At 43.7% G+C, this 17,717-nt stretch overlaps 1 protein-coding gene across 1 annotated transcript; it reads left to right on the forward strand.

Annotated features, from left to right (window-relative positions):
• Nucleotides 1–12,124: 12,124 nt before the first annotated feature.
• On the forward strand, nt 12,125–15,007 carry SOCS1 (suppressor of cytokine signaling 1). Its single transcript, XM_082292014.1, has 2 exons — nt 12,125–12,275; nt 14,175–15,007. Exon 2 carries the CDS (start codon nt 14,250–14,252, stop codon nt 14,871–14,873), a length of 624 nt encoding a protein of 207 aa, XP_082148140.1. The 5' UTR covers nt 12,125–12,275; nt 14,175–14,249; the 3' UTR covers nt 14,874–15,007.
• Nucleotides 15,008–17,717: the final 2,710 nt, after the last annotated feature.

The raw sequence follows: 17,717 nt of genomic DNA on the forward strand, positions 1-17,717 counted from the left end.
TTTACACACATACTCTTTAAAAAAAAAAGAAAAAGAAAAAAGGAAGGGTAATTTCTGAGAATTCCTGCACTTGAAATGAAAGCAACAAAAATTATAGTATTTTTAGGCCATCAAGAGATGCATGTAAGAGCCCAGTAAAAGTATGTGAATATAAGTCCCAAGAACTTTCACGTGAAAGATCCAAGCAGGCACATCATTTTGCAGGCGTGGGTGGGGTCACTACTAACCAGACAAGAAGTCTGAAGAGTCCTGTTGGGTCTACTGTGAGATCATTACCTTAAGACACTAAAAAGTAATTGGTCATATTTGTCAATTCAATTCCTCCAGAGATGAATGGAGCCTCTCTTGGAAGAATGCAAAAAGAGAAGTAAAACCACCCAACTAGAAAAGGGTGTCTGTGCTGAGTTCCCAGTGACTGCAATGGCTGAGTCACAGTGGGTTCTTGGACATGCCGGGGAGTTTTAGCAGGAAACCGCCTACCATTTTATTTACAGCTCTCCTTCAGCTCTGCCATTCGACTCAGCTCGGTAGGTGATTTTATCACTCTGCATGTTGTGGATGCAGTTGCACAGAGACACTTTCCAAAAGGCCACATATGTTTAGTGTTGGTTTTTCATGAAGTTTCAATACATTCACTTCAGATGGAAGAAATACTGCCCCTTCTGCCTCCTTCTCTCCATCGACTCGGATTTGTTTGAGTCATCCCTGACCTGCACAGATGCTTTGCATTGCTCAGCTCATCTGTTTAGAAACCAGCACGCTGGCAGTGTGTGCCTTGTGAGCACAGGCAGATGCAGTAGCACAAAGGCACTTATCTTCAAAATTTGAACACTTCTGGTGTCTCGTGATTAATTTTAAGTAAGGCAGGAGCTCCAAAGTCCAGAAAAGCTGGGGGAACCCCAGTTCTGCCAGCCTATCCCGCCTCAACTCAGTGATTTCCACGTTCAGCACCTGCGAGAGTCCTTCTCTCCCACGTGCAGCACATTATCTTTTTGGCAATTAACATAAAACAACAGTAAGTTAGTATAAAGAACCCCATTCTAGAATGCTAGCAAAGTTTCTTCTTTGTAAAACACAGAATTATCTACAGGAAACTGTATTTTAAAAAATCTAATTGTTTGCAAATTCCAGCCCTTAAAATTAAGACAGAGCCTTCCTTGTGTTTCCTGCCAACTCTGTCCTAGTTTTTTAGAGTTGAGATCACACTTTTCCCCAGCACCCCTGTGTCAGTCAGTGCACACGTGTCAGTGGGCAGATTTCAGGCTGCATATGCAAATATAAATCTGATATTGCCCAGTTTTTCAGTTTTTGGCTTTGTAACCACATACCATCGGTGTGGTGTGTGTAAGAGGGTACAGGATGGCAGGAAGGCTGTGGTATGTGCTCTACTAAAGTGCAAACTCCTGATTAGGAGAACAGAAAAGGAAATGGGGTAATGGTTCTCTGGAAGAGTGATGGGCTCTCTGCACAGCCTCATGACTGCACTGAAATCCCATTTTCAGAAAGGAATGGCAAGTAAATCCCCGGTGATGAGGACTTGTCTCCAGTCATGATGTGCTCCTCAGCATGGTAAACACAGTGGAGAAAAATGCACAGAGGCTCTCAAATCTGCTTCTGCCTACACAGGCATTTGTTATATGTCCCCAGCCCTGAGAAGGGGGGTGCACGGAGGAGATAAGGGAAGAAGCAAAAACCAAGAAGATACCATTTCTGTCTGCATATAGCAGTATGCAGAATAGTTTATGTAAATTAGAATCAGCCACAGGACTTCTGGGAAGTTGGCAGTGACACTGTCAGTGTGTCAAAGTTAAGGTATGAGTGAAATTAAGAGAGGGAAATCTCTTAAAGCTGTTTCTAAATAACCAGTACAAACATGCAGTTCATCCAAAATGAATTGCTTTGGCAAGCTATGTTGGCAACTTCAGACAGTCAGGATCACTTTCTCTTTTTTATGCTGCACAAAACTCTGCTGGTTTTTTAAAGCCAGATTCAGCTTTAGCCCTGCCTTTCAAGGTCACATTAGAGAGACCATCATAGGCAGGGCAGAGGAAGGATGCTGCATGAATCATGAGAGATGATCTGTTTGCCAAAGCCCTGCAGCATTTTGTGCAGCACCTCTGTCACATGAAGAGGATTCATTCATGACCTGAAACAACTCAGTGAGTGCGACTCCCTAACAGCAATGGGTTTTACCTCCCCAGGCTCCAGCCCAGTGTTTCCCTCTCCCCTCAGATCACACCCCTCCTACTCTTCCCCCATCACAATCACGTGTTGGTACAAAATGAACAGGAAATAGCCACACTCAGATCTGCCTGCCAGCCCGCTGGCAGAAACTGGGAAGAGAGGAGAGAGGAGAGAGGAGAGAGGAGAGGAGAGAGGAGAGAGGAGAGAGGAGAGAGGAGAGAGGAGAGAGGAGAGAGGAGAGAGGAGAGGAGAGGAGAGGAGAGGAAAAAGAAAACCCCACAGCCTTTCAGGGGGATCAGAAACCAGTTTCAGGAAACATTACCAACTTTGATGGTAAATGCAGCCACTGGGAGTAAATGCATTTTTTTTGTGTGTGTGTATTGGACCAAGTTTTTTATAGAATTTCCTAGAAACACAGGAGTAAAAGTGTGGAATGCTATGACTTATTGCTGGAATACCACAATGCACCCGTATCAGTGGTGAGCTATTTTTAGTATGGCCCATGAGCAAGCAAGAAGTGAGGACTTCTTTGAACCAGGCAAGTTGCTTTTTCCAGCCCTGACACCTGGAACCCTCCAGTGCAGGGATCTCTTGGCAGCCTCTGCCTGAGGCTCCTCTTGTTTGTGGCCCAATGGTCAATGACTGTCCTGGGGAAAATGGGACACTAAGAAAGTAAGGATAAAATATGCAAGGAATAAAAAGCCAGATTTAACCAGGAGGGATTAGGCACTATCCTTTCAGATAATTCAAAATTTGTAATGGCAAGTGTATCTAGAAGAGAGCTTTGAATGTCTTTGTCCTTAATCTCTTCAAAAATAGGCTATTTTTAGCAGTAGAGCTAAGGTCAGGACTACTCTATTGTGGGTGTGATCCTGCTTTTCCATTTTGCTAAAAACATCTACTTGGAGAGCTCTGCCCAACTGCCACTGGCAGCATTTTGGATGCAGAGGTCAAGTCTGCACGTGAAGTCATGCTTGCATCCTATAGCCACGGCACATCCATCACATTCCTATTAAAGCAACAGCAGCAACTACAGAACAAAATGTTCATCTTGCACAAAAAAGAAAAAGATTCCTGAGACACTTCCTAAGAACACAGACTGGAATGCGAAATCTTCTGAAGGGCTCTGATTAAACTCCTGCCAAGTCTTTAGCAAAGAAGTCTAAACTCACAGAAATGCTCTCCTGACCAGAGCACAGACTCTGAGCATGGACTTGGGAAGATACTGGGACATTTTTAACTTACCCAGAAATTCTGGGTGTCTGGCTGGCCTCTGAAGCTCAGCAAACCTCTCAGGATGTGCAGGATGTTGTCTGTAGCCTGCTCCACCTTTACCATGGGTAAGGACAGCACTGTATGAGGATTACAAAGGGTCTAACTGCAAAAAGTACTCCCTGTTAGTAATTTAACCTTTCTTACAGACTCAGGAGGAGAGTATATAAACATATTTATATGGGAAATCAGGAGAGAGAGCACAATATTTAAATTTACATTAAATTTACATTCATATGTTTATTGGTATTTCTTGGTAGTATTGTAGTAGGTGCTTAACTGCATCTATTTGCCTGTAAAAGTTCTACAAGGAAAAAGCCCCAACACTTGGCATGGGAAGAACTGTATCTGCTTTTTCTTTACAAGTTATCACACAGCTAATTTGAATTTTTAAACTGGTGATTAGAGAAATCTAATTAAGGAACTTCAGCTTAGATATGTACTAAATCAGCAACTACCTGAAGGCTATATTAATTTATGTTGGATGAGGCTGCAATGTCAGGAATATACAGATCATTTTGTTTAGAAGTAAATCCTGAAGGTCACAGACACAGTTTTGGTACTACTGCAAAAACTGAGAGGTAACTCAGTCCATACTCCAGTGGTATATGACAGAGCCAGTACAGGACAGCTGGAGCAAAGAACTAAGGAGAAATACAAATTTAAACTGTTCCCCTGTACAAATAGCTCCAGTTACCTTTCCAAAAGGCTTTTCTGTGAGTAAAGGTGTATTAGAATTACCTGTGGTTTCTGGCCACATGTCACTACCCACATGTCCAGTAAGTTTTTGACAGTCATTTTGCCAAGCTCAATTCAGTTTATGTGACTAAGGTTAAGTCTTCCTCTAGACTCATTATCACACATTTTCCCAGTATTTTCTTTTGACGTTATTGTGAACTGAAATAGATCTGCAATTGAAATACAGCACAGCACAGCATAGCATTTCCAGTTTAACGTAAGTGACAATAGGACTTCTTGCACTCTCAGAGGACAAAGTGGCCCTGGAAAAGTGAGTCACCACAGACAGAAAACCTCCCTACAAGAGCAACTCAGTGAGATCTCTCCAGAACTCCTACAGGAAATCCTCCAGGCTGGGCATTCTTCCCACTTTCATATTCTTAATTATCTAATTTACTGATAGGGGACATCAAGGCCTGCATGCTAAACTACACTACTTTTACATAACATAATATTTCTTCTTAAATAATCCAAACGTGTGTGGTGAGGTCTGTATCTAACTAATAAAGATCTTTCTAAAATTAGAAAATGCTTCATTAATATTCTTGGATGATGTTTCTTTAACATCAGATACCAAAAATTCTACATTTAAAGGACTTTTTATCTTTCGTTAGAAACTGTCAGCTTATTCTCCTGATTCCTAGAAATTTTCCTGGAGCTGGAATATGGTGAAGCTAATCTATTTTGAACTCAGCTTGTTGAGGTCACATGTAAAATTGGCTGAGGTTTGCAATAAATCTGGAGAGGGAAAATGTCTGAAGAAAAAAATCCAATTCTTTTTCCACAAGAGCAATTATGGTGGAGTTTTTTTCCTTTTCTTTTCTTGACAAATGAGGAATTAATATTTGTACTCTGAAGAAAAATATTGACCCACCTATCAGGACCTATCCTTTCTCCAGGGATAGAGGAGGAACAGAAATCTGGATTATTTCTCAATACTTTGAAGACCACAAGCCAATAATAAAATCTAGATTGGATCTATCTGTACAGTAGAATAAAAGGCGCACATTCAGTAGTTTCTATTTGTTGGGTATAGGAGTTATTAGATACTGCAGAACCTAATGTATTCCATCATCAAAAGAGTTTGGTGGTTTATGATTTGGGATTTGACATTTGACTGCAACTGTAAAAAGGATCTGTCAACTAAGGTAAATTACATGCACAGTAGGAATACAGACGTCAGCATATCATGCCCATGGAAGATCTTTTCCCTGAGTATTCATAATGATTTATTCAGATTTAGTCATCCAGGCTTGATGGCTTCAAGTTTTACATATCCAACCAAATAATCTGAAAGTGTCTTAGTGAATTGTGAAAGAAATAAGACTGTCCACCTGTATCTGGCTGACAAGACAAGCTGAAAAACACTGCTTTGCCATCACCTTCTGATTTCTCAACTTCTAGTGTGCTACTTCTGTCTTCTGGAACAGTACCACATCAGTCTTTGTTCACCTTAAGAACAAGACCACTTTTTTCCTTTTAATTTGGACTATAGTATCTCTCTACATTCAAAGAGATGGAACTGAGATTTGGATCCATTTGACCATATTAAGAATGAATTTTAATCAGTTTCTGTGGACTGAAAACCAAAGGTGAGGGAACACTTGAATAATTTCCTCTACCTCACGTCAACCATAAAAAATCTGCTCATGTGTTGATTATGCCCAAGAATAAAATGCATCAGAAACTGATTCCACAATCCTTGACTTACTACAGTAGAAGCTCAGCATTTGCCTCTGGAATTGTGGGACCACCAGAAAGAGCATCAACACTATCCATCTGCAGCAGCAAATGAAAACTTGTAGTCATGCAAACCATTTAGGACAATCTAAACTGGCAGTGAAAAGGAGAAGTGGTGGAAAATGCCTGAAAGAATGGGAAACTATAAAAGCAGAGAGTGAAGATACCTTTGAAATAGCAATAAAAATACACCGGAGACCTTTTTGGATTGTTAATTTATATTTTGCTTGTTATCCTCAAGGTTCCCACTCAAAAATAATTTTTTCCTAAAGCTCACGACCTCTCCTGCTCACTCTTTACAGTCAGAATCCCCTTCCCATATTTCATGGATCTGTATCTGCCTGAGGACTCCCAACTGCATATGCAAACAATACCCTTGGCTCCAAAACCCACAGCACAGTTCAGCACCTCAGCTGATTCTCCTGTGTCAAGTTACCACTCTCCTTTCACAGGCTTGGGATCTGAAAAGACATGAGAACAGGGAGCTGGAGAGAAACAGAGTGTGGCTTTAAGCAAGGGAGGGAGTACTGGGGAGCAAGGGAAGCAGTGGAAAGGCAGCAGAGCTCTGTACTGTCTCATTTTGGAAAGGATCACTCCAGTGTTTTATTTCAGCCAGGCTGGAATAAAGTTAGCAACTGGCTCTGAATTCAGGATCTGTGTTCCTCCACCCAGCACTGAAAGCTCTGTAGGTGTATCTGGAAGCCAAACTAGCTTTATATGCTTCTGCTTTACAGTGTCCAGCCCAGTATTTATTGCTGCAGTTCCCCTGAATAGCACCCTGCTACCTCTGCAATTAGCACCAACATTATTTTTAGGGACCTAAAGTTCCTTCATCAGTTTTGGATTATGCACATACAGACACACACACGCAATCCAACACGGCAAATTTGTCATTTGGATGAAAAAACAGCAGAGAGCAGGCTGCCCTTTCGCAATATTTTTACCAACAATTTGAGACTTTCCCTTTTTTCCCCCCACTCAACTAATTACCAAGAAGGATGTCTAAACTACTCAAATGCTGAAAGCCTAAACCACATTTTTGTGTGGTTAAGCGCTCAGCATTTGAATTCATGAGACTAATTCGAATCTTGATTTGACTTAGTATCAACAAGAACTTCCACTGAACATCAGACAGGATCCATTTAGTCTGGGCTCAGGGAAACCACCATTAACTACCCCTGAAAAAGTAATTAACAGCATTTAAAATAAACAAACAGCCAGCTGAAAAAGAAACTTCCCTCATAGCCTCAGACAGTTAATTTATTGCTTATTTGAAAAATAGCAGTTTATATCTCTTACAGCGAAATATTTCAAACATGGACTATTCAAAGGAACTTAAAGGACAGAGAGGCTCAGCTGTTACTCAGCCTTAGTCCACAAGTCCTGTGCAGGGCCAGGAGCTGGACTTGGCAATCCTTGTGGGTCCCTTCCACTCAACTTATTCTGTGATTCTGTGTAATTAAGCTTAATTTGCTTAACTTCCAAACCCCACAGTTCTCCATTCTAGCCAGACGTGCACTTTCTAACAACTAAAACAGTGATCCTTTTTAGAAGACAAAACCACAAATTCCTCTCATCCATCCTACCTGGATGGGATCTGACTTGTACATTCTCTGCAGAACAGCACAAATTCCAGATCAGACAGAATTTATTAATGCTGTACCAACTTGCTTGCCCTTGTCTAGGTAGATGCTTATCAAGGCTTGGTGACATCCTCAAAATGTATTTTGTTCTTGGCATAATGACGAATTTGCTGTGACTGACATCCTGGCCAGACACGCATTGTTCTTCAGTGATACCTAGCATGATAACTAAGTGTAAAGTGAGTCACATCTGTAGCTGTTTTACCTAGAAGAGTTGACTAAAAGGATAAGAGGACGACCTGCATTCATCAGGCCCACTTTACTACCTCTTAACTTAGAAAATGATTGACTGGATAGTATGGGAATGGAGATGTGTGAGGAAATGTCTCATCACAATAGCTGCATCTCTTGGACACACGTCCTGTTTAAATACAGCAAACTCTAACCCAAATACCTCACCAAAGTGGGTGACAGAGGTTCACACTTGGCTCAGTGCTTCTGGTTTCACTGCGTCTGAAAGCAGACTCAGAGACAGTGTGGTGTCTAATTTACTTGCAAAATCAAAGAATTCCGATTTCAAGGGTTTCGTTTAAATGAAAATTCAGATTCTGGAGAAGAAAACAAAACCCACTAAAACAGGAAGGATGGTATTGTGGTTAAGTTTCTAGTGTAGGGCTGCGAAGACCTGAATTATGTTCCATTCCTAGCCCTTCTGCAGAATATCTCACCCTCTGACTTCAAGCAAATCACTGAATCTCTTGGTGCTTCAGTTCCCTTTTTCTCAAGATGGTGTTGGTGATTTGATCAGTTTAGATACTGAACACATTCACATAAGAGCTACCATGTACAGTATCAGCACAAGAGAGGTTCTAACCTCAAAAGACTAATAGTAAAATATGTGACCCTATTTACTGAACTGTTCTTGCAAGAAAATAGCAATTCTATATTAATTCCCACACTGATCACCCACTTACTGTACCAAACTCTAAACAACATGCTGTCCCACAGACACACTGGCCTGCCAATTAATCCAGATTCATAACAGAATCAGTGTCTGCTTCTATTCTCAAAAGTTAGGAAAAAGCTAAAATGGGGAGTGCCTGCTGATTTCCTAAGCCTTTCAGGTTTTTTGATTTTTTTTTTTCCCACAGGACTGTCCCTGCAGTGGGGATGAATTCAGCAGGGTGTGGAATGCCCCATTATGGAATTTATACTGAGGAACACCATACATGGTATCACAACCTCCTCCCTCCCAGTGGTTTCAGAGGGTGAGGAAAGGCTTGGAGCACAAATAGAGGAAGCTCTGCCTGTACTACTCTGCTGTTAGTTGGGCTAAGAGTGTGGAGTTTAGAAAACTAACCAACAGGCAAATGTCTCATGTATTCCCAACAGATACAGTACTCTCCTACCTTCAAAACCACCTTCAGAACCATGTTTTTTCTCTTGCTGCCTCCTGGCAGACCTTACCTGGCATCCCTATTCCCAGTGCTTTCTGAACAGATTCCCTGTTGCCTTTGCCCTGTTTCTAGCCAGTGAGCCATGCTCCTGCTGCATAAATGCCCAGCAATTCTTCTTAATTTTCTGTCATTTTCCAAAACAATATCTACAAAATAGGGCTAAGGACTCTTATTTTTAGCAAAAGCTGAGTTTGTTCTTTATCCTGGCTTTTGGAGGTTTACTGATACAAACCTTCAGAGCAAAAGCATTTACTTTCCTGCTCTGGAAACAAGAGAGAAAGGAAGATGGGATAATATCTCCCAATAATTTTCTCTCCAGATTTTGCTTTTCTTTTCTGAGATCATCAGCAGGGAAGAATGGGAACACAATTTGTTTCTCCACATGAAAAAGATAAAAATAGGCATTTCACGTGGAAGGCTTTACTTATCAAACAGATTCTAAGTCTAATTCACTTCGCAAAAAGCAGCAAGTGCTCATTAAGCTGCCAGACCACGGATCAGAATCACCTGGACTGGCAGCAGTGCTTTCACCTTCAGCCCTTTATCTAGAGACGTTTCCCCATGTGCTCTGTCCAGCAGCTCTGCCTCGGTTCCCATTTCTGCACTGCCCTCTACTGGGTACAGTGACCCCATCCTGCCGGATCCTGCTGGCACGGAGCTCTTCCCAAGGCACACACTGCCGGGGGCTTAAGTCGAGGGAGAGGATGCAGGAAAGGCAACGAAAGGATGGGAATGGAGGATTGCAAAAACGAAACATGAGTGGGTAAAACTGAAGATTTCTCAAGAAAGCTTAACTTGTGCGACCCTCACATTAAACCGTCAACTCCTATCACAAAAACTTCACTCACTCTGAAAATCTTCACATACTACAGCTGAAGCCCACTTCTCCTGGGCAAGCCTTTCTAAGGCACTTCATGGAGCACCCCGGACCACTCTCACTTTGATTCACATAGGGATGGTGTCAAACTCCATAAGCAGCAGCCTAACACACTTGGCTTCTGGTGTCCGAGCTGACAGGTTCACTCCATTACTTTCCTCTGTGACTGGGGAGTTCACCTACCCACTCGAGCCTTGCCAAGCTCTGAAGCTTTGCAACTGAATATTATTACCACATTCCTGCTCAATGAAGACGACTTTTTGGACAGACACTTTGTCAGCTGCACTACTCAGTCCATGGCAGACAGGCTGCATGTGCACCTGCAGGATCTCTCTTTCCCCTGTGATCTTACAAAATTAAAAATTACATGAGAGTGAAACAGCTTTCCTGGCACATCTACAGCAACCTTCAGCAAACTCCATCTCATGTGAGAAACATGCACCCCACTGTGCTGCATTACAGCCATGCGGTGCTCTGCTCCTTAAAGCCACAAGGACGGCAGGAGAAGGCTGCAGCAGCAGGGAGGGAGGAGTTAAGAGAATCTGAGCTGTACTTTTGGTTCTGATTTACCTTATCTTGACAGAGTTAAACACTTCAAAACCCTTTTCTTTGAAGGGTGGGGGGGGGGAGGAAGGGGACTTTGTCTTGGCTAAGTAGACTTTAAGCTGTTAAGGGCAAGGCCTCTCTGTACTACCTGTGTGAACACCAACAGTGCCATATCCAAACCAGCCATGGTATCTATTCCTGCATGGAGCTCACTATGCCAAAGCAAACAGTGGCGATATTGCATGTTCAAATTCTAAGGGAAGTTTCAGTTCCACCATTCCTTCATGCTTTTGCTTTACACAGTAAAGCAGATTAGCTTCCCCCAGCTGCTTACACCAAACCTTGACTAAAGCTGTGTTGCTCAAAACTTGAGAGAGCAGTCTGCAAAGTGATAAAGTGAATCTCTGTGCCAGGTCTTAAAATTAATGGCACACTACTTCTCCAAAATCATGACAACTACGCTCTTGCATGACAGAACATGAGCAGTAAATTTTGGTGGCTAAAGCATCATCAGAAATTTCCAGGTTCACCTGGAACACTGGCTGCACATCACTGTAAGGTGCTGTATTGCCATCAGGTAAAGTCAGTCTGCAACCACACTGGATTTTGACAATAATATTTAGTCTCAAAGCAGGAAATACATTCCCTCAACTTCATCCCAAAGGACAACTCACAAGGCCTTGCCAGCCCCTCTCCCCTTAATCATTTGATAGAGACATTTCCTTTTCACTGTCACATAACATCATGTTAACTGCAGGGAAACTTCTTGGCCTTTAAAACGTGTTGGTTATTACTTTAAGGAACATCCTCATTGGAAGAAAGCACACTTTACTGGGCCTGCTTAAGGGAGCACAGAAGACACTGGTGTGGTACTTGAGGTTTCAAATCTCCTGTGTGAGCAGAACAGCATTCCAAGTCTCCTGCACTGGCTGCTGGCAAAGCTATAAATACAGCTGCGATTTAAACAGTTACTTTTAATTCTGATTACTCTGCAGAAAACCCCAGGGAAATTCTGCTTTGAAAACTCAAACCCCAATTTATCATCTTTAAAGTCTTCTCAGTGGAAGGATCATGAGCTTCTCTGAATGCTTTTCTCGCTTTGTGATTATTGGTCTAATATTTTGTCCTTTCTTGGACACTCAAGTTACACATTAAGTCCTCTCACCTCTTCTGTCCACGCTGACCTGTTAACTCTGAGGAGAGCAGCTATTTTCCCGTTAAACCTCCCCCCATTAGTCTCTTGCTTGCTTTTCTTGCCGTCTCCCCCCCTCCCCCGCCACGTTTTGAGGTAGCTGCCAGTCAGAGCCTCATCCATCACCTACCTCTAGTGTCCCCTCGCCTCCCTGGGGCCTCAGAGCGCTCCGTGTTCGTATTTCCCCCGCAGCACCTCTCGGCCGTGCCCGCGGCCACCGCCTGCTCCGCCGGGGCTGTCCGAAAAAATAAAGCAAGAAAAGAGTAAACCCAGACGTAGTCGGACATGAGAAGAGAGGTCGAAGAGCATCCCCAGCGGCGGGGCGGGGAGCCCGCGGGGCGTCCTCCGGGGCCGGTGGTACCGCTGGCTCAGTGCCACCAAACTCTTTGGGAAAGCGAAAGTGAACAGAAGGCGCGTGTTTTCCGAGAATGCGGGGGAGGAGCCGAGCTGAGTTCCACCGCCTTAAATACAAGCCGGGGCGATGTGCAGCCCCAGAGCGCTGGAAGTGCCGCTCGCCCGCCCGCCCGCCCGCCCCGCGGCAGCCCCGGCTCGCCGCGGCGCCAGGCAGGGCCCCCGCCGGAGGATGCTCGGCCGGCCGCCAGGGCCAGGACCAGGACTAGCAGCAGGATTGGGACTGGCAGCGTGTGCTGCCCTCCGGGGACGGCCCCCACTCGCGGCGCCCCGAGGTAAGGGAGGGTCTCTTTCCCGGGGGGTCCTCGCGAACCGCGACGTGCACCGAAAGGCTCGGGCGCCGCAGTCCGCTGAGATCAGATTTAGGAGGAGCCCTGACAGATGTGCAAGAGCGTGGTGGCTTCGGGGGTCTTTGCCCTTTAAATTCTTTTTTTTTTTAAATATATTTTTTTCCCTCCTTTTTGGCTCAGTGTCCGTGCTCAGACAGACCTGTCGTGCCTGGTGTAAAACTAAAGCGAACACGCAGCGGGGCTTGCAGGGCCCCACGCCGGCGGTGGGAGCCGGGGCAGCCCCGGGCCCGCAGTGCCCGCACGGCCCCGCCGCCGCCGGGACCGGCCGGGCCGAACCGGGCTGGGCCCCGGACCCCGCCGAAGGCTCCGCTCCGCCTCAGTCTGGCACCCTTGCCCCAGATTCCTGCGCTGGTTTTCGGGCTCCGAAGACTTGCATGTCCCCTGTTTGTTCTGTGCCCTTTGGAAAGGCACTGCAAGCTCTCGCTTGGCTCCCTACGGCTTCTGCTAGAGAGCCCTTTGATTTTTAGATCTCGGGCTTAGTGCTTATTTCTCCCCAGAGTGTCCTGAAACTGAATTTTTAACTTTAAATACTGGGTGATAATCCTGGCCCAGTAATTGGAAAAACTGGCATCAGTTTCCTTCTGCTGCGCAAAGCAAGCCCAATGCTACTTTCAGCCTGTTTCTTGCCAGCTTAAGGATTTTATAACCCTCGTAGCTGCTTGAGGAGGTAATATGACCTAAATGAAACCAAACATCAAATTGTTAAATTAGCACAGACAGGAATCCGGCGGCATGCTTTCTTTGAAATCCTCATTAGCATGTTACCCTGAACTGTGAGACGGCTGAGGGATTCATTTCTGAGAATCCTTCAAGGTTTCTCAACAAGCTGCTGCTGCAGATCTATATCTGACTATAGGGATAAATCCTAAAATCTATGCTTGCCAGTAAGGTCAAGGCAGCCAGCGGAGATGTATTGAACCACACTGTCAGAGGCAGACATTTCAGGCCAAACTCATTCCTGGTGCAGCACTGCTAATTCCTTTGAAGTAACACGAGGGATGAATTTAGTCCCTCATGCTGAAAGATATATCAATAGGAAGCAATTTAGATTGGACCACTTAAAGTGCATGTAATACAAAAAAGAGAGAGAGAGAGAGACTGCGGAGTAATGCTTTAAGGGTTCACAGAGGTTGATTTGTATAAGCTAGTAGGTTGTAGCATTGCTGTCCCGAGGGAAACTTGGGGGAATGGAAATTGCCTTTTATGGCTGAGCCTCAGGTTAACAGGAGAGAGGAAAGAAGTTTTGGGATTACTGTGTAAATTGACCGTGTTACAGGCTGCCTCTACAAGTTACACTTCAGTCGTACAATGGCACCTCACCTCACTCTCTTCCCCAATTATCTGGAAACACAGCCTTCACCCACTTTCTTTTTTTAACACAATGCAACAAATAACAACATTGTCTGCTGAGTTCTGACATCATAGTTGGGGAAAGAAAAATTGATAATTCAGTTGTAAAACCTTGTTGATTTCTTCTGTAAAAACTTGAGAATGGGAGACAGTGTACATGAGAACTTCTCATAAAGCAGTCGATTGAGTTGCTTGGCCCTGAAAGTGGCTCAGAGAAGGGAAACTGTATTATCTTCTGTAGCTGTTAACGATCCCTGCTAAATATTTTTGGAGCTTTGGACTTTGCCATAGTTGATAGACTGCTAATCTTGTCAGAAAGCGAGCAGTTGTTTACCTGGTGTAAATTGGAAAATGAATATTTTATTATTTTATAATGGGTGGGAGGTGTATCAATGGAAGAGTTGGTCATTCAGCGATTGCAGCTGTTTGTTCCTGGGGATTTGTCTCACATGATGTCTCTCCTTGGCATTTCAGAATAGCTGCTGGAAGGCCGCCCTGCCGTAGCCGCTGACGCTATGGAAGACCGCATCCGCTGCTCTCGGCTGTAGGATGGTAGCGCACAGCAAGGTGTCAGCAGATAATGCACTTGGAGCAGACCCAAGACGGCTTCTTGACCCTCCTGCACGAGATCACTCACAGGCACGAGGCTTCCAGGGCCCCGGCCGGCCCGGCACTGTGCAGGCACAGGGCAACACACACTTCCGAACCTTTCGCTCCCAAGCGGATTTCAGTAGCATCACTCGAGCCAGCAGCCTGTTGGATGCCTGTGGCTTCTACTGGGGGCCTCTGACTGTCAGTGCTGCCCACGAGAAGCTGAAGTCTGAGCCCGAGGGTACCTTCCTCATCAGGGACAGCACACAAAAGAATTGCTTCTTTGCTATCAGTGTTAAGACTGCAACTGGGCCCACCAGTATCCGGATTAACTTTCAGACTGGGCGTTTCAGCCTGGATGGCAGCAAAGAGACTTTTGACTGTCTTTTTAAGCTGCTGGAACATTACGTAAGCTCCCCGAGGAAGGTACTGGTTACCCCCCTGCGCAAAGTCCGGGTGCAGCCGCTGCAGGAGCTCTGCCGGAAAAGCATCGTGAAGACTTTTGGAAGAGAGAACTTAAATCAGATTCCACTCAATCCTGTTTTAAAAGACTATCTGAAATCCTTCCCATTTCAGATATAAGTGCAGCATTAACTGTATAGGGAACCATTAGAGATGTGTAACGAAATCCAGCTTCCTGGGTTTTTAAATATGTTTGACAGTGAGCAAACTTATTTTTGTAGCAATTTACTGTATTTTGTGATGGAACCTGAACACTTGACTTTTTATGTTTACAAAAACTGTTTGCACAAACCTGGGGTTTTAAAACCCTGGCATAATTTTTCTGCCAAGCAGAATATTTTATTATTTTATAATATTTTTAATGATATTAACATAATAAACTTTATTGTCACAGTTTTTAAAAAAAATAGCATCTCTGGTTTTAGTTTAAAGGCTCTGGCACCTATCCTGCTGACAGTCGAGTTGCATAACTAAGTGTGTAATTGCAGACAGGTCTCCACGTGGTCCTGCTTCTTTGCCCTATCAAATTCGTCTTAGTGCTAGTCCAGCAGGCAGGGGATTCCTGCCTGCAAAAGCCTGCAACAGGAAGGTACAAGCAGTAGAAAATATACTCAGGGTGAATCTGCCCAGGAATCCATCTCTCTTAAATCCATGAGAGCAGGGACCAATGTATTGAGACTGCAGTGATGCATAGTTTTTGATAGAGTAAATCAAACCTTTGCTGAGCAAACTGCACCAACTATGGTTTGACTTATTTCTGTTGAAAGGTACAAAGCCCTAAGCTAGAAGAGGTTGCTGTCTGACATAACCAAACCCTTTGAACCTCGGTGGGGAAAAATAAAACTATCCAGAAATGCTCTTCACACACTTTAAAAGTCTGTGAACACTGTATCATTGTGGTGCATTGGGGAAAGGATAGCTTAGTTCTCTTTGAAAATTGGCATACACAAAAGGACAAAGGTGCAGACATCCTTAGACCTAAAAAGATGTTTCTCAAATTAAATTCCTCCTGATCTACAGAGCACAATTTGACATGTTAAAAGAGTCTATGACTTAGCTCCATGACAGGATCCAGAGAGCATAAGCCTCTACATTTGCAGCTGTAATTTCTAGTGGCTAAACTGCATTCAGAGAAAGCTAAACTACATTAGACTGTTCTGTTTCCATCTGCTCATGAAATGCAGAAACAGTGCCTCCAGAACTGCAACTGTGAATGACTTGAGATGCCTGATTTGGCAAAATGTCACCTGCATTATGAGAAAGTGATTCTCCCCTCCCTCGAGCATTTCCTGAAATCCATGAAAAGCTGACTTAGAAAACCAGCTGAACCAAATCACTTCAAAGAAGGCACAGAGTCTTTCACAGAAATGTACTCTATCAGCTCAGATCTACAGTGCTTACAGGAACTGCAAGCAGTAAATGAAGTCATCTTCAGAGTCTGGGAGACAAAAGGTCTCTCCCCCTGCTGTAATTCACATTCCTTTTAAAGATTAAGCCACTTTTAGGCAACACTGAGTGTATGTTCTGTAGTGATCCTTACCGAATCATTTGTTTAGTATTTACCAAATCAGCTCTTACTTCATTGATGTTTCTTTGGAATAAGTAGGTTTCCTCCTCAGACATGACTAAGGATCACTCAGTGGACTGGACATTGTGAAAAAAGGGAAAAAGAACACACAGGCAGTATCATGTGAGTTTCTGGTGTGTTGTTTCCCTAAAAATGCTCTTTGGATCAGTCCTAAAACAGCAGACAGCATTTCTGCTTAATTCTAAAGCTGGAATGAGTTGCCAAATGATGCATTTTCCCACAGAAGCTGCAAGGATATAAATTTGGGAAGTACTGAATGCTGTTCTATGCAGCAGATAGAAGACAGGAGCAAAGCTGCTGCCTGAATGTGAATAGCACTCTTAAATTGGAAAAAAAAGTCTTTGTAGGGTGAAGGCTGCCAAACTGGTTTGCTGTCAGCAGAGATTTTTATCCCTTTCCCATACTCTTTTTTTTTCCAGCTCCCCACCAATATCTTTTAACCCTTCAGGCCCCAAATTAATGGCTCTTGCCCTGCTACACAGAAGAATGTCCACATGATAGCATTAGTGGTAGAACAAGCACAATGTAATAATTTAGGAGGTTCTCTGCTACCTCTGGTAAAACCAAGCAAAACTAGACCTAGATATACAGAAAGGGGCTTCCACTGAGAGGCCTGGAATGAAAAACGTAAGGGTTGAGCCCATTTCATTTTCTTCCTGGCAGAAACAAACCTATTTCCTTTCTGTCTCTCTTCTATTGCTTTAGAATAAGTTTAGCAGAAATAAGCCATATCCTCCCACATGAGATGCCTAAGTATCTTCATTTTGTCTTTAATATGAAATGCAAATACGGAATAGCTCAGAAAAAAATATAACCAAAACTATTAATAAGGACAAGAAGGTCAGAATTCTATAAAATGTCTCTTAAGTAAAGAGGAGACAAAGCTGACTTGTATTTTTAAATTACATTATCTTTACCTGCCTTGTTTTTCTTCCCCTTCCTTTCCTTCTCTTTCTCTCTCTCCCCAGCATATAATACAGTGGCCAGGCAGATCCTCCTTCTAGTAGGTATATGTAGGTTGCTCCAAAGCAACAAGGAAATCCTAACCACAGTATGTGTGTTCACAATGTCACTCTGAATTTCCCTCTGTAAGAGCAAATGAAGGGCTCTCTAAAATGTCAGTTCACCTGTGTACACTGATTTAAGGGTGGTGTCACATCTGAAGAGCACAGCAGGAATCTCCTGAAGATTTTTGTAGTAATTTCAGCTGTCAAATCTCTCATCCTCAGCTTTATTAAAGCACCAGCAAGGTCAAATAGGGAATTCGCAGTACTCTGCCCCTAAAGCAATAGAAACACACAAGAGATTTTAATCCCTCCTGCTAAACAGTACATGAAGAGTGGTGATTCCAGTCCCTTCCCCTCTCGCCCAGCTCT

The sequence above is a fragment of the Coloeus monedula genome, assembly GCF_965178545.1.
Source record: "Coloeus monedula genome assembly, chromosome: 16".
Lineage (NCBI taxonomy): Eukaryota > Metazoa > Chordata > Aves > Passeriformes > Corvidae > Coloeus > Coloeus monedula.

Bases quoted from the DNA above. Each gene is read 5' to 3' on its own strand.
- SOCS1 (XM_082292014.1), top strand. From the start codon at position 14,250: ATGGTAGCGCACAGCAAGGTGTCAGCAGATAATGCACTTGGAGCAGAC.